The sequence below is a fragment of the Colius striatus genome, chromosome 25 (genome assembly GCF_028858725.1).
Source record: "Colius striatus isolate bColStr4 chromosome 25, bColStr4.1.hap1, whole genome shotgun sequence".
Classification (NCBI taxonomy): domain Eukaryota; kingdom Metazoa; phylum Chordata; class Aves; order Coliiformes; family Coliidae; genus Colius; species Colius striatus.
In genome coordinates, this window is record NC_084783.1 from 4,822,665 (window position 1) to 4,842,818 (window position 20,154).

At 43.8% G+C, this 20,154-nt stretch overlaps 1 protein-coding gene and 1 long non-coding RNA gene across 2 annotated transcripts in view; one reads left to right on the top strand and one right to left on the bottom strand.

The window, feature by feature from the left end:
* Nucleotides 1-227: 227 nt before the first annotated feature.
* LOC133627794 (uncharacterized) lies at nt 228-6,729 on the bottom strand. The gene is made up of 2 exons (XR_009820396.1): nt 5,041-6,729; nt 228-4,772 (listed from the first exon to the last, which is right to left on the bottom strand). It is a non-coding gene; the product is annotated as an uncharacterized LOC133627794 (long non-coding RNA).
* The window catches only part of CPAMD8 (C3 and PZP like alpha-2-macroglobulin domain containing 8), a 55,950-nt gene continuing 38,587 nt past the window's right edge, over nt 2,792-20,154 (top strand). Inside the window, exons 1-18 of the mRNA XM_062014926.1 lie at nt 2,792-3,013; nt 5,101-5,252; nt 6,504-6,526; nt 8,471-8,636; nt 8,770-8,822; nt 9,291-9,308; nt 10,300-10,354; nt 10,494-10,607; nt 11,777-11,861; nt 12,126-12,234; nt 12,683-12,910; nt 13,073-13,243; nt 13,605-13,733; nt 15,945-16,128; nt 17,412-17,584; nt 17,692-17,841; nt 17,949-18,110; nt 19,876-20,018. Coding sequence (XP_061870910.1) covers nt 2,931-3,013; nt 5,101-5,252; nt 6,504-6,526; nt 8,471-8,636; nt 8,770-8,822; nt 9,291-9,308; nt 10,300-10,354; nt 10,494-10,607; nt 11,777-11,861; nt 12,126-12,234; nt 12,683-12,910; nt 13,073-13,243; nt 13,605-13,733; nt 15,945-16,128; nt 17,412-17,584; nt 17,692-17,841; nt 17,949-18,110; nt 19,876-20,018 — 2,198 coding nt within the window. The 5' untranslated portion in view covers nt 2,792-2,930. The remainder of the gene's footprint in view (nt 3,014-5,100; nt 5,253-6,503; nt 6,527-8,470; nt 8,637-8,769; nt 8,823-9,290; nt 9,309-10,299; nt 10,355-10,493; nt 10,608-11,776; nt 11,862-12,125; nt 12,235-12,682; nt 12,911-13,072; nt 13,244-13,604; nt 13,734-15,944; nt 16,129-17,411; nt 17,585-17,691; nt 17,842-17,948; nt 18,111-19,875; nt 20,019-20,154) is intronic.

The following is a 20,154-nucleotide window of genomic DNA, read 5'->3' on the forward strand; positions in this document are numbered from 1 at the left end:
CTTTGCTATTTTGATTTTAAAAACCCCCAACATTCCCACTTCAATGTGCTCTTCTAAGTTGCTTCTCAGAGCTTAGCTGGTTTGGTTGGGAAATGATCTTTCTGCTTCCAGAGTCTGAATGAGTTTGAATAAGCTGAAGGAGAATCCAGCAGTAAGGAAGAATCCACGCTCTTAAATGTAGATGAGTCAGGCTATTTCCATTTCTAGTTGAGTTTCAAAGGCCCAGATGCATTATAAACCAGAGTTATTTTATTAAGAATATTGTAAACAGAAGTGCAACCCAGGCTTAACAGAGCTGGCAAAAGCAAATGTTGGATCTCAGCTGTGCCATCGTTGCATTTAGTACAGAGAAAAAGAAAACTAATGTTCCAGTGAAACATTTGTGGAAAAATACAGCTCTCAAAAAGACAGAATGGTGGCCATTGTGCTTAATTCTACATAAAAACAGCCTAATGTCAACTGACCTGACATCATCCCAGAGAATAGCACCGCAGGGTTTGTGGAGAGCATTCCTGTCCAACTAATAAGCATAATCTAGCAAAATACATCCCAGAATCACAGAATGGTGATTTACTTTACACATGGAGAGAAAAGATGTGTTGGGAGGGCCTCTGGTTGACTTTGTGCTTTTCTTTCATGTGCCCTCGATTTGGGGCAGATGAAAGAGTCTCCTGGTCGGTGCTGTAGAGTTGTTTTGTAAAGATACATGAGCAGTGAAGTGAGCAAGAGAGGAGCAGTTTTGCTTAAATAGCACAACAGTGAGCAAAATTCATTCAGCTTACGTCATATTAAAGGCTGGAAACTGCTCCAAGTCATTCTGCAGCTCCTCCCACAGATGAGCTTTAGTGAGAAAAATCCCATTGAAAAGAAATCCAAATGGCCTTTCCCAAGGTGGTGAACAGTCTGTAAAAACTTCTTGTTCAGTAGTGAGAGCAGAAATCTGCTGTTATCATTCTATTGAATAAAACTCCTTTAGTTTTCCACCCTGGTCTTGACAATTAGGACAAGTCTGGAAACAAGATCTGTAGAGAAAAATTAGTCAAGGGTTGTTGATGTGATGAGTGGTTTATGTAGGTGATTTCTTTACAACCTTCCAAACTTGTGTGGCTGTGGCTTTTAAGTGTTGTGTCCAATCCTAAGAGCTGGGATGAGCCTTGCAAAACACATCATCCTTTTGATTTGAGAATGTCACCTGGTATAAAGAATTTTCAGGTGAGGCAGACTTTTTAAAGCCATAGCCTAGTTTCTTTGGGGATTTTTTCCTTCATTTGATAAAACCTGTTCCCTTTTGTTATGCCTCAGCACAGTAATGATATGATGCTGCTGCTTTAAGGTAGACTGAAGTAGGGAAATGCAGTCACATCTACCAGTGACAGCCATTAGTGAAGATAACCTGAACTTATCAAAAAGCTATGGAGTCAGTGATTTATCTAAAGAGAAGTCATACTAAAATCAGTATAAGTTTCAAACAAGATAAAACCTGAGGCACTGTTTTGTTGCTCTCCTGGCTGTGGACCAATCAGCCTCTGAAGTCCATTTGCTGAAGCAGTCAGGGAAACTTCCTCACTCCTCTGGGTGAGACTGACTTGCAGCAAATGTTTGCTGGTACTGATCCTGATAAAATGGCTGGTGACTGAAATAATTTTAAGAGAGTGAAAAGTAATTGACACATTTGGCAGCTTTAACAACTTGATTTGCTGTTTTTCCTGTTGGAAGCCAGAGGAAAGGGCCTTTGGTGAACAATCGAGCTGCCTTTTGGATACAAATCTGTGTTTTTGCTGAACGAAATGCTGCTCAGTGATTGGTAGAAGAAATGAAACTGAGATTCAAACACTGGAGCTGACAGAGAAAGAAAAGAATAGCATTCAATATTTTTTTCCAGTTTTCCTGGTAGTTTACATTAAGCCAGGTGTGGAGGATTGGAGGAAAGAATCCGTTCAAACTACCTACATTAAGGGTTTTCAGTTATTGCTGGGGCAAGGGCAGCTCTGCTGAAGCACACACCTGGGATCCTGGCTTGCCCATGTTGTCTCTGGCAAGGGATGGAGAAATCATTCCTTGATGTGGCATTTAATCCCTCTCCGTGAGACACGGCATTGATTCTGTCACCTTGCATCCTTGCTTTTGCTTTGGGTGTGCTTTTCCTCCATTTGTGTCAACTCGACTCACCTTCTTCAGCCTGATGCAGTCGAGAGCTCCCCCTCCTGTCTCAAACCCCGGTAACCACGGGTCAGGCCCGAGGGATGGAGATGGACAGAGAGGGCCTAGGAATAGAGGAGGATGGAGTCGCATCAGCCCTGGCACTGGATTTTCAGTTGGAAAGCAGCTCTTTGGTGGGGCTCAGTGGAGTGCAAAAGCTCGCTCGATGGGAGCAGCGCGCAGGGGCTGCTCTGGCCTGGTGCGGCTTGACGGCAGCTTTAAGGCACCTCAGCTCTCGCAGCTGCGGAGTCTGCGTGTGGCACCGTCGAGGAGGAAGGCAGAGCGCTCGGGCAGATGGTCTCCCGGTGCTGCTGAGCGCGGCAGTTGAGGAGCAGATGCCGGCCGGGCTCGGCTGTCGGGGCTGCGGCGAGGAGCGGCGGCTGCAGCCGGGAGCCCGCGGGGGCCGGGCGCGCAGCGCACCTGGGAGCGGGCAGCGCCAAGCCGAGCCCCGGCGCCGGGAGGCGGAGGTGCGGGGCCCGGCCCCCTCCCCCGGTGCACGCCGTCAGGAGCAGGCGGGGAGCCGCAGACAAAGAGCCGGGGCCGCAGCCGAGCGGGCACCGGGGCCAGGAGGGGGCGGCCCGGGGGCGGGGACGCGGCGGGGGCGGGGGCCGGAGGCACCGGGGAGCCGAGCCCGGGAGCGGGGCGGCGGGGGAGGCTCGGGCTGCGCTCGCCGCGAACAAAAGGCTCCTCCTGGCCTCGGAGAGTGCCGTGGCCTGGGGCCCCGCAGCACCATGCCCCGCCAAGAGCCCGGCTGCGTCTGGGGGGTCCTCCTGACCCTCTGCAGCCTGAGCGCAGCCCAGCCCCGGGAGAGGCAGTAAGTACCCAGAGAAGGTCGCGCAGCCTGCGGCGGGCTCCCTGGAAGGGGTGATGGGGGAAGGAGAGGAAGGGATGAGCCTCCCTCCTCTCTGCGAGGGGCTCCGGGAGTGGTTGCCCCAGCTACTTAACAAAGCCTGCGAAAAGTCACGTCGAGGAGCTGAGGTCGGGGAGGCGAGCGGCGGCTGCTCCTGAGCCCAGCAGCACGTTTGTGCTCGCCGGTGCAAAAGTGCACAGCACAGAGAAAGGAGAGGGGGGAAGAAAAGAAAGTCTCCGGAGAAATACCTGCCTCTAGCTGCTCCAGCAAGCGGCTGCAAAGCTTTCTTCTGCAAACAATTCTTTAAGGAATCCGGGGTGTTGCGCAGGGGCTGCTGTTGGGTTTGGGATGGTTGAAGGTAATGATGGTTGCTCCGTAAGAGCACGTGAAGGATTCTTGTGTGGAAAGTCACATTTCCCTGCGGGGAAAGCTTTCTGGCTTTTAGGAATTGAGTCCTCAGCTCCTTCTGGAGTGTTTAGGTTAACGTTGATCAAGGTTTGCTGCTTTCTTTCCTTTATCTATGGCTTATTCTAGCCCATCAACACCATGAATAGCTGCATTAATGAAGAGCCACCCACAGCCTATTTTCATTTGCTTAGTAGTAAATATCTCTTTCTACCAAGTTTTGGTGTGATCTGGCAGAGCTGTTAGTGAAATGTGCTTCAAGGATCTGTCCAGTCACTGTCAAGTTAACTGTTAAATTGCCAAGTTAAATATTTAATGTCCAAACGCTCCTCATGAAGTGATTTCAGTATCTGTGCCGATGGGTTGATGCTTCAGAAAGAGCCACAGCAGTTTAGAACAATGTGAATACATGTGCTTCACATATGGCACTGCAGTGCTGTGCTTCTCTGACAGTTTTAATCTAATCATTTCATCCTGGATGCAGATGGTACTCCCTCTGCAGCTTCTTTCTTACCAAGAATTTACAGACAAAGTAGTAACTTTTAGTTGTTATTTGTTATTGTTCTGATGAATTTTCAAACCTGGCAACCACAAGGTTTTGAATCTGTAAATACCCAGTGCAATTAAACTCAAATGCCACAGAGATCTGAACTTCCTTTGGGGGTAATGAGATCTCCATGGCAATGAGGCCTGCTGAGTGAGAAACAGGGGGCTGGAATTTGATAAAAGGTGATTTAAGGGCTGTAAATCATCATCATCTTCATCCCAGAGTGACAATGAATCATGAACTAAACCAAACTGTCTCATGGAGCTGTAAAAAGGCATGGGCTGAGAAATAGGGCTTCAAGAGTCATATGAGGAATTGCCTCATGTAAAAAATCCTTTGGGGCTGAAGAAAAAGCAGAAAGGTGTGTCATGAAGAGAATATAAATGTGTTGCTTACAGCCCAGTGCATCAAAGAGCTCAGAGTCTGTAATCCTTCGAGTTGACAAGTCCATGGCATGGTGCCATTCAGGAATGGTATAGATTCCATTCAGCAGCACAAGGACTGTAGTGCAGATGGGAGGTCGTCTGGGGTGGCTTTAAAACTCTGTATGTGCCAGCTAAAATAAGTCCTTTTTGCCCACTTTTAAACTTGGAAGATAGAATTGTTTGAACAAAAACATGTTAGAATTTGAGCCCAGTCTTGTAGTTGTAGTTTCTGAGCTCCTTCTGTAGAAACTGGAAGTTTAGATGTGGTAGGTTGATGTGAGTCTGACATCCAGAAAGTGCTGAATATCATCACTGAGAGTCTCCTCTTCTTTGTGACAAGTTAACTCTGTAAGGGGAGTGATGAAAAGTAACTGAGATAAAAATGTTAGAAGTATCTGAGTCCTTTCCAAATGAGACATTATCTACAAAACTCTATTGGAGGCTCAGGTATCTCTTTATTCTTTCCCGAACTTCAGCTTTTTTATGGTTAGTTACAGGTTTAGTGTGTTTCTACAGAGTGTATAAATGAATGTATTTATAACGTGTGCAGTAAAGGTCACTATTACTGCCTTTAAATACTGAGGGTTGTTTATGTTATGCATAGAGTGACATACAAATAAGAATCACACTCTTGTTGCTGTTCTTGACTGTCTGCTTCCAATTTTGCTTCTCAGGGGCTATTTGATTGCAGCACCTTCTGTTTTCCGCTCTGGTGTTGAGGAAGCGATAAGTGTAACCATCTTTAACTCTGTCAAGGAGACAACAGTTCAGATTCAGTTAGTGGTGAAAGGAGAAACTGTGTCACGAAGCCATGGAACAGTTCTGGGTAAGTTCCTACAATTCTGAGCTTGAGAACTAGTTTCTAAGTTGAGATGCAGTGAGAGCACATCAGAGTCTCGTGGAGAGTTGCTTTAGATGATAATGGAACTGGAACCAAATGAATTAATTCCTTATCTAGTAAAACTTCTCAGGTGGTTGTGCTACTGTGATTTTGAGATGTGTGTGATCTCAAACATCCAAGACTAATAATTTTGGAACCTCAAGACATGCAGAGACCCCAGATAACTGCTATTGAAATGTTTTACGGTGAATATCCTTTCTTTTGAAATCTGAATGAGTGACCCTGGGCAGCTGGGGAAGGGATAAAAAAATGACACCACCATCATCATCATCATTTCCTACCTTTGTTTTAAGCTGAGTGTGGGAAATGCAACCTCTCCATCTTCAGGCCTGAGTATTGCTGAAAGATGTGGTAATGTTTGAGGAATTGGATAAGTTGGATAATATTTTGTGGGGTTGTGTTTTAAAGGCAGATTCTTCTCTGTCCTGTAAGGACTGAGAGTGTTTGATTATGTCCAACTTACTACTGAATGTGTTTACATTATGGAAAATGAAACCCAGTAGCACTGTTCTTCCACTGCTCACACTGGTGTAAGCTGTAGTGTAGACAGGGCTCAGGCAATCAGGCTTTTTAACCATCATGTTTTAAGCCTTTTCTGTGTAAAAACTGGGAGTTACATAAAAGCCATTTCCTTTCTTGGAACAGATTGTATCTGGTTTCATCCTCCCCTTGTCTTTGAAACTGGCTGACACTTGTTGAGTAATTCAAAGGGGGTGATGCTTCCACATGTGGACAACCTGTGCTAGAGAGAAATCTTAGATATGGCTGTATCCAGCCATCAAAATAAATTCTGTGACTGTTTGTTTTGAGAATTATCCTACTCCAAAAAGAGAACATGTCCTTTTTACAGCAAAATACTTCAATGAGTACAGGATGCTCTGTGCTGGAACCTCAGCCTTGATGGTACTCTAACCATAAAGCACTTTGTAGTTTACCTTGTACAAAAGCTGTGAATAAATGTGGACATAGTTTAATTTAGAGAACTGTGCTGGGCCCAACTTGCTCACCCTGGAGATAGTTTTGCACAATGCAAGAAAATTACTTCAGGTGAAATCATACTGAAGGGGTGTTGCAGTCAGCAGCTCCGTGATGTGGGAGTTTCATTCAACTACAAATGTCTAAAAGGGTAGTACCTGAGCTTGGCAAGAATAACACACTCTCTCTCTCTCTTTTTAGATAAAGGAACAATTAAGCTGAAGGTGAGTATCAATTATTTTAAGATGGTTTTGGTGAAAACATGAGGGACTTGCTTTCAACCACAGCAGGTATTGCTCCCTGAGCAACTGCAGCACAAATGCCACATTCTGGTGTACACACCAAAGAGGAAGCAACCTTCACAAGAGTAAGAATGGAGACAGAAAAGAACAAAGCTTAATCCATCACAGCTCATCTGTCAGGTCCTTACACCACTGAAGAAAATCAATATCTGAGGTTGTGGCTCATTGCTCAACATGAAGTTCTGTGTCTGTGTTCTGTACATACTGCTGTACAAGTGACGTGGAGCATTGGGCAGACCACAGACATCCAGAGAAATGGCAGGTTGTTGAACATTGTCTCTCTGCCACTTTTTCTGGTACTACTATGTTATTTTTAAAAACCCAGTTTTGTCTTTGATGTTAGTAATGTTTTGCTTATCAGCATAGTCCATAAAATTAAGCTTACCCAGACTAAAGAGATGGAGGGAATGAAGAACATTTAGTTTCCAGAGAGGATGTGCAGTGGAGTGCAATGGTGAATTTAGATGCAATTCTGGCAGAGAGTTCCAGTAGCCATTATAAAGAAATTAGATATGCTTACCTTAGTACATCACACTTCTTAAAGCAATATTTGGCTTTATTTGAATCCCAAGGATACTGGAGATCTGGGATGCAGTGAAAGACATCTTGTGAAAGATCTCCCCTGCTTTGCACCTTGTGTGAGTCATCCTTCCTCATGCCAGGGGTTGGGATAAATGCCACCAGTTGAGTTCACTGTTCATTGAAAGCAGTAATTTGGTTTATATTATGCCATAGATGGAAAAATGAAGCTTTATTAATGGTTGCTGTGAGATACTTGCGCTGTGCATCCATGCACAGAACCTTTGTCTCCATCCTTCTTCCTGCTAATACACAAATACATAAGTATCCTTTTCAGTGTAAGAGGGAAGGTAGACTGTAGAGTTATGGAAGAGGAAACATCAGCAGTTGTACCAAATGCTATAGATCCTTTATCCAAAGACTGCAACTCCCTGTTGAATAAAATCTGCATTGTCATTGCTCATTTTGGGTTTATTTCATAGAGTCATAGAATGCTGGGGTTGGGAGGGACCTTTAGAAATCATCCAGTCCAACCCCCGTGCAGAAACAGCTCCCACCTAGATCAAGAAGCACAGGAACATGTCCAGGTGGGTCTTGAAGACCTCCAAGGAAGGAGCCTCCACAGCCTCCCTGGGCAGCCTGGGCCAGGGCTCCCTCACTCAAACACTGAAACAGTTTTTTCTTATATTTAAATGGAACTGTTTGTGTTGCAGCTTCATCCCATCAGCCCTTGTCCTGTTGCTAGATACAATAGAAACAAGTGCTGCCCCAACCTCCTGACACCCACCAGTGAGATATTTGTCAATATTAATGAGATTCCCCCTCAGTCTTCTCCAGACTGAACAGCCCCAGTTTTTCCACTCTTGAATCATAATATTTTTGTATTGTCAGGGTTTTTTTTAGCTTGTAACTTTAAAGGCTTTTATTTCTCCAGGCAACTGGTTAAAAGTAAATGAGCATGCATATTAAAAATATATGAGCATGCATGGTTTGAGGCTTTTTTTTTTGGTGTGTTTTGGTAAAGCTGAGTCTTTCCACAGCATAGTTGATTTCCCAATGTAATGCACCTTCTCTACTGGAAGCTGCAGGTGTAGATGAAACATCACTGTGCCTGAGTGATAAAGGGTAGAAGACAATTTCCTGCCATGTTTTAGCATGACATTGCCTCTCTTGTTGTTTACACACTGTAAAAGATCTAGTATGTTCTTCATTTCCTTTTCATTACTACACACAACTGCACTGAAATGCAGCAGGTGGCTGCTCTTTGCTCACTTCACTGACAGGTATATTGCCCAGAAAACTAAAAGGCTTTTCAGTGTTTTATTCACCTCATGGATTGTTTTCTAGGTGCCTTCAGGACTTCGTGGACAAGCACATCTAAAAGTCTGGGGCAACAGGCACCTAGCAGAGGAAGGCTACATTTTCCACAACTATACCACTGTAACCATTGATAGCAAAGGGTCATCAGTGTTCATCCAGACCGATAAACCTGTCTATAAACCCAAGCAGAAGGGTAAAGTGACTTTGCAGAACTTGCCACGTGCTAGGTCTGCTTTCCAGCAAAATGTTTTTTCCAGGGTAGATGAGATACTCTGTTCAGTGTCAGCTCTGGTGACTAACACTTTTCCTCTTTTCTTTATTTTTAGTGTTGATAAACATCTTTATGGTGACTTCTGACTTGAGACCAGTCAATGACAGGGTAAAGAAAACTGTTTTCTTGGACACTGTAAAGTATGATGGAATATTTGGTAACCTATGTTTTATTCTAATGCACATTTAGGCAGCAATATAATTGTGTTTCATCCTCTGTTTTGGTGTATCTTCTGATTGCTGCTCGTTGGTTACAGCTGAGTTGCTTTCATTTGGTCACATTACTTTTGAAGGAGAGCACACACTGTTGTATTACTGGCAAGTACCATGTAACTATGCCAAAGCAGTTAGAGGAATTTTTCAGAGCCTTGCACATAATCTAGGTAATGTGCAGCTATAGCAAGTACTACTTTTCCAATTGGATATGTGAATGAAACAGATGTTTCTCAGGCTACTCTTAGCCAAGAAGAGATGTTTCAGTGTTGCTTTGTGCATCATACCTTGCTTATGTCAACAGCAGTTTGTCACAAGAAGCAGAAAAGTAGACAAAGCCTTTTATTCTTTTTTTTTCTTTCAGATTGAAGCTTATGTAGTGGTGAGTATTTCTCTGCCAGTCATCTAGCATGTATCCTGTACCCTGTAGAGGCACAAGATTCTTGTAGCCTTAAGAGGAACAAGTCACATGTCTGTACCTTTTCAAGTCCATTATGGCCATTCCCAACTATAATCTATACCATTCTCTCTCTCCCTGTGCCTTTAACTCACCTTTGCCTCTTCCTTTGTTGTTATCACCAACAAATATACTTGTTTCCTACTTGAGTTTCAGGATTCCATTCCCATTTTTCTGCCTGAGAACTGGCTAGATTCACTGGGGTTTATAAATGCAACAGTCCCACTCAATTTCTCCCTTCTTTTCAATGCAGACACCCTCCTATCCTTCATCTGGCTGCGCTGATATAGCAGGGCCAATCTCATCTCTGCACCCAAACATTATGATAGTGGACAATAGAAAGTCATGGCAAGGAAAGGGTGCTCCTGTCTTCTTCCTTATGAGGTGAATGAGAGGTTCCTTCTGTGTCTAGTCTTCTTTTTGTTGTTGTTCTTAAACGTGTGTTTTCTTGAGCAAGCAGAAGAATTCAGCCTCTTCTCTTGTTTGCACTCAGTCCCAGCTTTAATGCTGAAAACAGTGGCATGAATTTCATCTCACTTCATCACCTAAAAATTGCCTTGCTAGTTGTACAGCTCCCTCTGTGAACAGAAAGAAAACATCTTCAGAGGCCACTTCATCCCATCCCAAAGAAGTGTCTTAATATAGGTGGGAAATCTGCCCCTTGACGGTGCTTACTGGTGTGCACTGGCTACAGAAGCAGCGTCCTTAACTGCTTACTGAGCTTTAGAAAGCAAATACCTGCCTCCCTCCCCTTGGTAAAGTCTCTTCAGAAAGTTTTCACCAGATGTTAGTTCCACTGGAGCTGTCAGCAAAGAGAATGTGTTACAGAATGAAGTTCTTTGTTGCAAGCTGAGTTAAATATGTCAGTGAGATTCATTTTCACCATGATGTTTCTCATTCCTCACCCACGATGCAGGATCCTCGGGGCTCTCGGATGATAGAGTGGAGCAACTTGAAGCCATTTTGTTGTGGTAAGTTTTGGATTCTTATTGTTTTCTTCTCAGTATGTTGTTATCTGCCTTTGCTTCTGCTTACACTGAGCTGTGTTCAGTAAGCCTTGACAAGGGCTGATGTGACATAGAGTTTGCAGTGTGTTGTTTCCTTTTTCAGGTATTGTAAATATGACTTTTCCTTTGTCTGATCAGCCCGTGTTTGGGGAATGGCTCATCTTTGCTGAAATGCAGGGGCACACATACAACAAATCATTTGAAGTTCAGAAATACGGTGAGTTGTATCCAAATCCCTTTTTACTAAGCCAGGACACGTTCCTGTGGGACCTGATCTAGGTGGAAGCTGCTTTGGGAGGGGGTTGGAGTGGATGATCTCTAAAGGTCCCTCCCAACCTCCCCCATTCTGTGACCCTGTGACTATAACCCAAGCACATTTGGAAGAGAAAAACCTTATGAGTGTGCAACTTAGCCAAGCTGTTTGTTCATGTTGTCCACACTTCATAAAGCAAAGGCCATGAAATGCAGTGTCATATTGCATCATCTACTGATGGAACAGAGATTTCATTTTGCTTTTAGTTTGCCAGTGCTTTCCTTCCTTTCCTAGGGCATTCTTGGAATTCTGTATTGGGGTTTTTGCTACCCCACTTTGCAGTTTCCAAGGCTGTCTGTGTGATGGCATCATTCCACCCAGCACATCACCTATGGTATCTAACCTGACCACACAAGCATTTCCCCTGAAAACAGAGCTAATATCTCAGCTCTCTTCCTGACACATTGTGGAGGAGTCAGCAGCGAGTTGTGTGTGTCTGCTGTGTGTCTGAGAGAATTCTCAAATCCTGGAATACAGATCCCTCTGAAAAGAAATAAAAATCTAAGGGTGTGTTGCTAAGGTCACCTTGCCAAGATGGTCTTGGTTTGCTACTTTTGTTGATCAGCCTCTGCTGAGTGCTGTCCTGCCTAATCACAGAATGGTGGGGTTTGGAAGGGACCCTTAGAGAGCATCCAGTGCAACCCCCCTGCAGAAGCAGCTCCCACCTTAGATCAGGTCACACAGGAACGTGTCCAGGTGGGTCTTGAAGCCCTCCAAGGAAGGAGCCTCCACACCCTCCCTGTGCAGCCTGGGCCAGGGCTCCCTCACTGAAACAGTAAAAGAGTTTCCCCTTATGTTTCAATGGAACTGTTTGTGTTCCAGCTTCATCCCATCACCCCTTGTCCTGTCACTGGATACAACAGAAACAAGTGCTGCCCCAACCTTCTGACACCCACCAGTGAGATATTGGTCAATGTTACTGAGATCCCCCCACAGTCTGTTTAGCTAATGTCAGCTGCACTACCCTCATCTGACCATAAGCAGTGATCTTGTCAGAGCTGTCAGTGTTTTTGCTGTTCCTGGGACAGTAAGACCTCCTTGAAAAGATTCTGTTGTGTTTCTTGTCGTTGTAGTTCTACCAAAGTTTGAGTTGCTGATTGAGCCTCCTCGCTACATTCGAGACCTCTCACTGTGTGAAAAAGGAACTGTACATGCCAGGTAGGAACATGGCCCACATCAAAGCTTCATTCCAACAGCCACAGAATGGTGCAGTCACTGGAGCTTGGATCCCAGCTGCTCAAGCCTTTGCAGATGATTGCTGGTCATCATCAGAGGCTTTCCTCTTAAGAGCCTTCACAAAACACGTGAACAGTGACAAGCTGGAAAACTTTGAGTGATATTTGTTCTGTTTTCTGGATGTGCAGGTCACAGGGCACTGGCTTTGCTGTAACCAGGGAAACAGCTGTCTTCTTTGCATTTCAGATATACATTTGGAAAACCAGTGACAGGAAAGTTAATTGTCAATATGACTATAAATGGAGTAGGGTACTACAGGCACGAAGTGGGACACCCTGTTCTCAAGACCACCCAGGTGAGGGAGACAGCTGAGTCAGCCTGATCTGTACTCTTTAATGTCACTAGCACAGCTCTATTTTATGCTCCTGATGAGAGATCAGAGAATAAATGGATAAATGCAATAATTTGGTGCAGCCTAATAAAAATGTTATGTATTGTTACATGGTATGTTTGTGATTTGGGATCTGTTGGCAGAGTATTAATCTGCTTTTAGAGCAGATAGGGCTGAGGGGGAGTGTGAGGACTGTAACAGAGCTCACCCAGGCTGTAGAAAGGGAAGGAAAATGAAACTTGTTTTCCTTCCTCCTTTCTTCACTGAATCTCCAACTAATTCCCTTCACTCTACATCCTTTAAAAATACTGCTGCAAACTCCTATCAAATGTCTACACTTGAGACTTGACTTTATGACCCTTTTTAAATGTGAATGCAAGCTTCTGTTTCTGTTCTTCAACACGCTTTGTAGATTGATGGCTCTGCTGATTTTGATGTATGTGTGAAAGACATGATGCCAGCTGATGTTCCAGAACATTTTCGGGGCACAGTCAGTATCTGGGCCACAGTGATCAGCTCTGATGGAAGCAAGCAGGTCACATTTGATGATTCAACACCAGTTCAGAAACAGCTGATTGATATCAAATACTCTAAGGATACCAGAAAACAGTTCAAACCTGGGCTGCCTTATAAAGGAAAGGTAAGATTAGAAGTAGTAACCCTGACGTGTGACTGATAGAAGGTTACACTGACTTGATCCCAGCATATTACCCTATGTTCTGGTGTGGTTTTTTCCACCTGCTATTTCTGTCATTGACTGCAATCACCTATTGTTCTGTAAATGAAACTTTGACCTTTGTAGGTGGAAGTGACTTACCCTGATGGAAGCCCAGCTGACAGGGTCACTATCCGAATTAAAGCTGAGCTCACACCGAAGGACAATGTCTATGCAAGTGAACTGGTATCAAGAAATGGCCTGGTGGAGTTTGAAATCCCCTCCATTCCTACAGCTGCCCAATATGTCTGGCTGGAGGTGAGTGAAAGCTCTTTATAGGATTAGCAGGCTTTAATGTAACTAATCTTGTCAAACCTGCACTTGATAAATCAGTGCTACAAACAGGGAATTGGTGCCTTTTAGCTTCAGCTTCTTGATTTCAGTGCATCAAATGCTTTGTTTCTTGCTGCCAATACGACTGCTGTTGGTAACCATCACAAAAAGATGCTTCTCCAAATATACCTTAATATTTGGCAATCAGTAAGGGTCCAATATTTGACTGTGTAAAGGTGTAGGAGATGAACAACTGGAAAGTGTCAAACGAGAGATAGAGTGTAAGAAGAGAGTACAAATCAGGCTTTCTATGCATTCATAACATTCAGATATAACTTTTGTTAAGACCAAAGTGACAGCGATTGATGGAAAAGCATCTGGGGATCAGTATCTGCCAATCTACTTGTCCATCAGTAGCTGGTACTCGCCCAGCAAGTGTCACATCCAGCTTCAACCACCAGACGAACCTTTCCAGGTATGTTGGCTTCATATTTCATCATGGCAACAAACTGCAGTTCTTGACTTAAAGTACTTGGTTCTAAAGAAATACTTCAAACCATTTCTGTCTGACTGTTACTGTTTCCACTGCAAAAGTTGAATTAGCTGCTCTTCAGCCACCAACTCGTTGTTTCATGTAGGCTGCACGTGGCTCTAAGGAGCATCTCATTCTCCTCTGAGTTGTGGGGACAGAGGAGAGAGGGTGGGTATAGGCACTGACCATGTTTTTGTTTTCCATGTTTGAATGTGTGTTCTGTCACCTCCAGTGCTATTCACATAGGGATTGTTTGGGGAAGTTTATGTGCTTTAGTTCAAGTCAGAACTTTAGATCCAGATTAGGACTATGTAGTCTCTCTTGAAGCTCCAGTTGAAGCCTCAGATGGAGCTGTTTAGTCTTCTGATTATGGAACTATGCCCATAGTTATCTTGTCTTCGTTTGTAGTTCTTGTAGGAGCCTCTCTAAAAATGCAGTCCTTCCATATCAAAGTTGCCATCATTTCTGTCCTGAAGGAAAAATCTGATTTAACCACGATTCCTGTTGCATGTTGTTTTACTGAGAGTTGTTTCAGGTTTGTTCTCTACACAAGATGTTCCAAGGGGCTGCATATTGCTCTGTGGAAAAAAAACAAACCAAAAACCCCAAAAGGTGGGTTTTGGCAATATTCACTCAGTTGCTTTTATCAGCAGGTCCATCAGGTTGGTTTCAAACTCTTTGTAGCCAAATAAGAATGAGGATTTTTTATCATTGCATTTCATTTAAGTTTAATGGCTAATTAATCTTTTACAAGTTTCCTAAGGTATGGCAAGGGGATTATACACTGCTAATCTGAACACATTGTTCTTATTATAACCTGATTAGAACGAATTCCTCTGTGGGAAAGTGAGGAGTTGGATGACCAGCTGATGTGGGAACTGTTTCCCTGCTTTGCCAGCTCTTCCTGGGTGTTCCAATTAGCTACATTCATTTTTTTAATGAATTGTTTCATCATTTGCACTCGGGAATTCTTAATACTTCAAATATTTAATGTCACGAGGCACTTCTTGGGCTCTGTGGCATTCTCACTGAATTTAACCAGTAGCAGCTCCTTGTATTGAAGTCCTTGCCTTTTTGGTTGGTACTATATGTACATTCTGGAAAGAGAACACTGTTAATATTGAAGAAAGAGATGTTTTGAAAGATTTCACTGGAATTTGACTTTGCTATTCCTCCTTAACAATGTCAGTTGGCCATTGCTGTGCTTTCAATGGCAGGGACAGGAGTGGAAGCTGCTGAAGAAATCCTGCTTCACACAAGTGTTAGCTGCTCCTCATATCCCAGAGGCAAGAAGTTCCCATTCCTAGTAAAGCTGCCTGCTCGACAGAAGACTTATCACTCAGTCAGACATGACCCAGGCCTAATCCTGTGCCTGAGCACTGATGTCTGTTCTATTGGAGCTGGCAGGATTTGGGTGATTTTGTCTCTGGGACATTCAGTACTCAGTGAGCACCTCTGGGTATAGGACTTCAGGACACGAGACATGCCGGAGGTCAGAGTGCTGCTCTGAAGCCTCTTGCAGGCATCAGATGAGTTTACCTGGGGAAAAAAGCAGCTCTCCTTTCATTTGCTTCTTTGACAGCCCCTTGAGTGGCAGACTTGCAAATTAATATCAAGACTTGCCTAATTTGAAAGCATTTTCCCTCAGATCTGTTCACAGCAATTTCATGCCACATTGGTGAAGTTTGGATTCATATTTGCCATATGAAAGTAATCACCATGTATAATCTCAATTAAAGTGCAAAGACTATCAAATGCACAGCTGTTCCCACCCCCAACCCATTACTTTGTTTTTTGGGCTGGACTACTGAAGGAGTGTCTTAAAATCCAACCACTTCTGACAGCTGCTCTGTGCCAAAGGCTTAACTTTCAGGATTCCAGAGCTTCCTTTGTTGTTTCATTAATGCATACAGCCCTCCAGCCCATTCTCCTCTTAGATTTGCAGGGAATGAAGGTCTGAACACAAGCCTCTTTTTATTGGGAAGAAAGTCCATGTGGAGAGTGTTTGTGAGCTATACTTTGCAACACATACATCTTCTAGGAGAGGGCTCACACCTCTCATGAACTGAAACCTAAATAGGTTTGTGTGCTGTATAAATAAAAAGCATGCATTGCAACAGGCCACATCTTTTGCTTTTCTGTCTCTGGGTGCAGGTAGGAGAGGAGGCTTGGATTACAGTGAAGTCCACATGTCCTTGCAACTTCACTCTACATTATGAAGTGGCATCACGAGGCAACATTGTCCTTTCGGGGCTGCAGCCCAGTGACATCACTCAGCAGAGGAGCAAAAGAGCCACCTTGGAGAAGAACACTGATATCACACGCTTCCCAGGAACAGGTAGCTAGCATTAGAAATGCAGATTCACCCCTATCTTCAGGGGAAAAGCACCTTTCCACAAGCCTAAGTATCATCTTTTTTTAATGTGATGCTCCTTAAAGGACGTGGAATAGTCTTGTGCAGGAGAAACAGTGCCAGCCACTGCACACAGTCATACAGAAAAAGCTGAGTTTCTCTGAGAAGGATCAACTTGGAGAGTTTTCTCTGGTCTTTCTGTAGTCTTTCTGTGTTAAGAAAACTTTAATATTTCTTAATATGCTTGTGTTGGGATCAGCTGAGTGGTTAGGGGAGAGTATGAAGTTTACTAGTCTGGTTGTGCTTTAACTAGGGAAGAGGGTGTTAGATGGACTGACAGCATGGATCAGGCTAAAGGAAAAGATCATGCAGTTAGCATGGGGAAGGGAAATGAAGTGTGGACTCCTAGTTTGTCCAAGAAATAAGAGAAAGATATGAATGTGATGAATTCCCTGAACAGGGGGATAAGGAATGGTATGCCTAGGTGGATGAATACAACAGCTGCTAAAATAATCATCTGTCTATCCTAGTAACATGTCTGCAATAGGAGCCACCTTCAGGTAGTTGGTTTCTTTTACTTTTTCCCTTCCTTAGATGTAGCCACCCAGCTTCTGGTTTAAATCAGTGGTTTAAGAAATCAGAAGGACTTTCTGCACTGAAGGTTGGTTCTGAGCTGTTACAGCTACAGGTTGCCCAGAGACACTGTGGCTGCTCCATCACTGGAAGTGTTCAAGGTGTCAGGTTGGATGAGGCTTTGTTCAACCTGATGTAGTGAAATGTGTCCCCTCCTGCAAGGGAGCTGGAGCTAGATGATCCCCAAATGTCCCTTCTAACCCAAGCCATTCCATAATGCTATTTAATGGCTGCTAGTGAAATGATGCTCTGGAAACTTCATCATCCATTCCCAAGCACACTCTTACTTCTCTCAGCAGTGCTCTGCAGCAGTAGATACCATTTTCTCTTTCTTTCAAATGGCTTGATAACTTCAGTTGTATATTTCCTTGGTTTTAGGGCAGGTAAAACACTGGGTAGTCATTCTCTACCCACCTTCTCTACTGCTCATTATGTTATGGGTGCTAATTGCCTATCAGCTTTCACAAAGGGAAAGGAAGGGAAAACGTTCTGAGTTCAAGAAGAATACATGCAAGAGGAGCAAGGGAGGGATGCAAGTCCTGCCTGGAGATTCCTGTGCCTCGTGGCATTTGTATGGGGCAGGAAGAGAGTAGTCCTGATAAATAAACCTGTCCTTTTTACAATTGATCTTTTAGCACCTCCTGGTACCCCTGCAGCAGAGGTTGAAGTCTGCATGACATTCCTCCGTTTCTCAGTAGTTCACAACATGGCTCCCTTGGGCCGTCTTTTGGTGTATTACGTCAGGGAGAATGGAGAAGGGGTCACAGACAGCCTGCAGTTCACTGTGAAGTCCTCCTTTGAAAATCAGGTATTGGCAACATAGCTAGTGGAGAGGAAGGGGTGGTGTCTTGTTACTCTTTAGTTTGATCTGATGATCACGAGTCAAGGTAATGGCATTTCATGTTGAATTCCCAGGTTGCAGTGGCTCTCTCAGCAAATGAGACCAGACCTGGTGATGTTGTGAACATCAAGGTCAGAGCTGCAAAATCAAGCTGTGTCTGCATTGCCACTGTGGATAAGAGTGTCTACTTGCTGAAGACAGGTTTTCAGCTGACAGCCAGTCAGGTAAAAGGAACCTTAAAGCACCTTTTTCTTAGTACTGCTATGGACATTTCACCATTGATGAGTGGCCTTTATACCTGAGGCCAGCAGTCACTCCCTTTTCCTTGCAGGTTTTTCAAGAGCTCGCAGAGTATGATGTATCTGATGCTTTTGGAGCTCCAAAAGAAGAGGGGCACTTCTGGTGGCCAGGCATGTCCTCACGTAGACGCCGTAGATCTTCTGTCTTTCCCTGGCACTGGGACATCACCAAGGACGCTTGCTTCGCCTTTACAGTAGGAACAATCAGCCTCACTTCTCTAGGGACTGTCTTTATCTACTTTCATATTTACAGCATAGTTTTCAGCTCTCTAGGCCACTGGTTTTTTTCACAGCAAAGCTGCTTCTCCAGGGGAGGTAGGCTGAAAAGGAGTTTCTGAGAACAGAGTGTAGCTGTTCCAGCAAAGACATTGCAGAAATGTGCTTTGACTTTTGTCCTTCACTCTGCCTGGGTGAAGGAATTCGTGCTGGTGCTCTGGAGAATCAGACAGGGAACCAGAAAGGTCTTCCAGTATTGAGTGAGCTTGCAGAGCTCTGCAGTTACTTTGATAGGGAAGGAAGGTGGAACATGAGTCTTTCCTTATCAACCTTTTCCTTTTTAGACTATCCTTTGGAAATCCTTTAAACTTCTTTCCTGCCTGAGTCCTGCCAGCTTCATGTACTCATGAACTAATTCATTTCTTCATTGCTTTGGATGCCAACAATGCAGCCCTTGAAGCTGACATAGTTATCTGTAGGTCTTAAGACATGCTACTGTGGTTCCAATAGCTTCTTACTTTCATTTTGATTAAAAGTTCTGCTTGTTAGCCTCTTTCTTTCTTACCTGTAGTTGCACAGTAGAGTCCATTCACCCTTCCAGACTCCCTTGACATCCTACCTCTGCCTTCCCCACTACTGCAGCACATAATCTCTGTTCCCTGATTGCCTGAAACTGTAAGGCCATGCCACATTCTTTACATAAGCTTCTACTACTTGCTGCATTTAAAGATAGACTGGCCTAGGGAACCAGTGTCACAGGTCTAATGTTTTATGTTCTTTCCATTTTTAATCCACATAACTGCTAACAATAATGATCCTTGCTTCCTTCAGATTCTCCATCTCTCCATTCTTTGTCCTTTCTGCAATTTTAGCTAAATTGTTCTATTGTGTTGTCTTAAACTCCACAGGCTTCCCTGTATTCCCCCAGTGCCTCAGTCTCTGAATCATTAACTCTAACTCCTCATTACTCTCCACTGCTGCAGGAGTCACTGCAGCTTCTCTCCCTTTGATCTGAGGGGAGTTTGTTTTGATGCCTTTTTTTTCCTCCATTTTTACTGGGAGAGGTGAGCTTTTGGGAAAAGATACACATGTTAATAGCTGGTGTGTATGCATTGCTGTGTACTGCCTTGTAATCACTGAGTGTGTGTACACAGAGAGAGAACAAAGCTCACACAACCTTTGGTGTCTGGCAGTGGCTGTCTCTTATGAATAAGTACAATTTAGGGGACAGAAGCTTTCTTATGATTTCTGTATTTTCACTGTGAAGCTTTGTGGACAGTTTCCATTCTGCTTGGCACTGCTGGCAGTGCAGAACTGGTGATGCCTGATGTGAGAGGTGCCTGATAACTACAGCAGAACACGCTGGAAAGTTTTAGGGAGGCTAAATGGCTGTAATGTGATATTCTAGACGAAAAATAGGTGTAATTCTTTTTCACCTGTAGTGCCTGGCAGTTACACATGCCTACTCATGTTAGATATTGGTGTAAATGCATTTTTCCAAGCAAACAAGAGCTTTCCTGTTAAATTTCAGCCTAGAAAGTGCCTGTGTATTTTCACAGTAACAGTCATTTTTGTACAAAGCTTTAAAAACTCCTTTGGCTTCATTTGAAGTTTCCCCCATAAAAATTGGACTAAGGTTGAGGGGAAAAGTTTTCAGAAAAGTTGTTATTGGTACATATTTCATTATTTATCTCTTTTTTTTATCCTGGTTTTTGTTTTGTGGCTTTCATTTTTATTGTCTAGGAAACTGGCTTGGTTGTGATGACTGATATAGTCAGCTTGAACCACAGACAGAATGGAGGCATGTACACAGATGAGGCTGTCCCAGCTTTTCAGCCACACACTGGGACATTGGTGGCCACGATGCATTCTAAAATAGCACCGAGGTAACATTTCTGTTGCAATGCATGTTGTCTGTGATAATCCTAGCTATATATTTTTTCTATGCTCTCAGGGAGGGTGTGGAGGCTCCTTCCTTGGAGCTCTTCAAGACCCACCTGGACATGTTCCTGTGTGACCTGA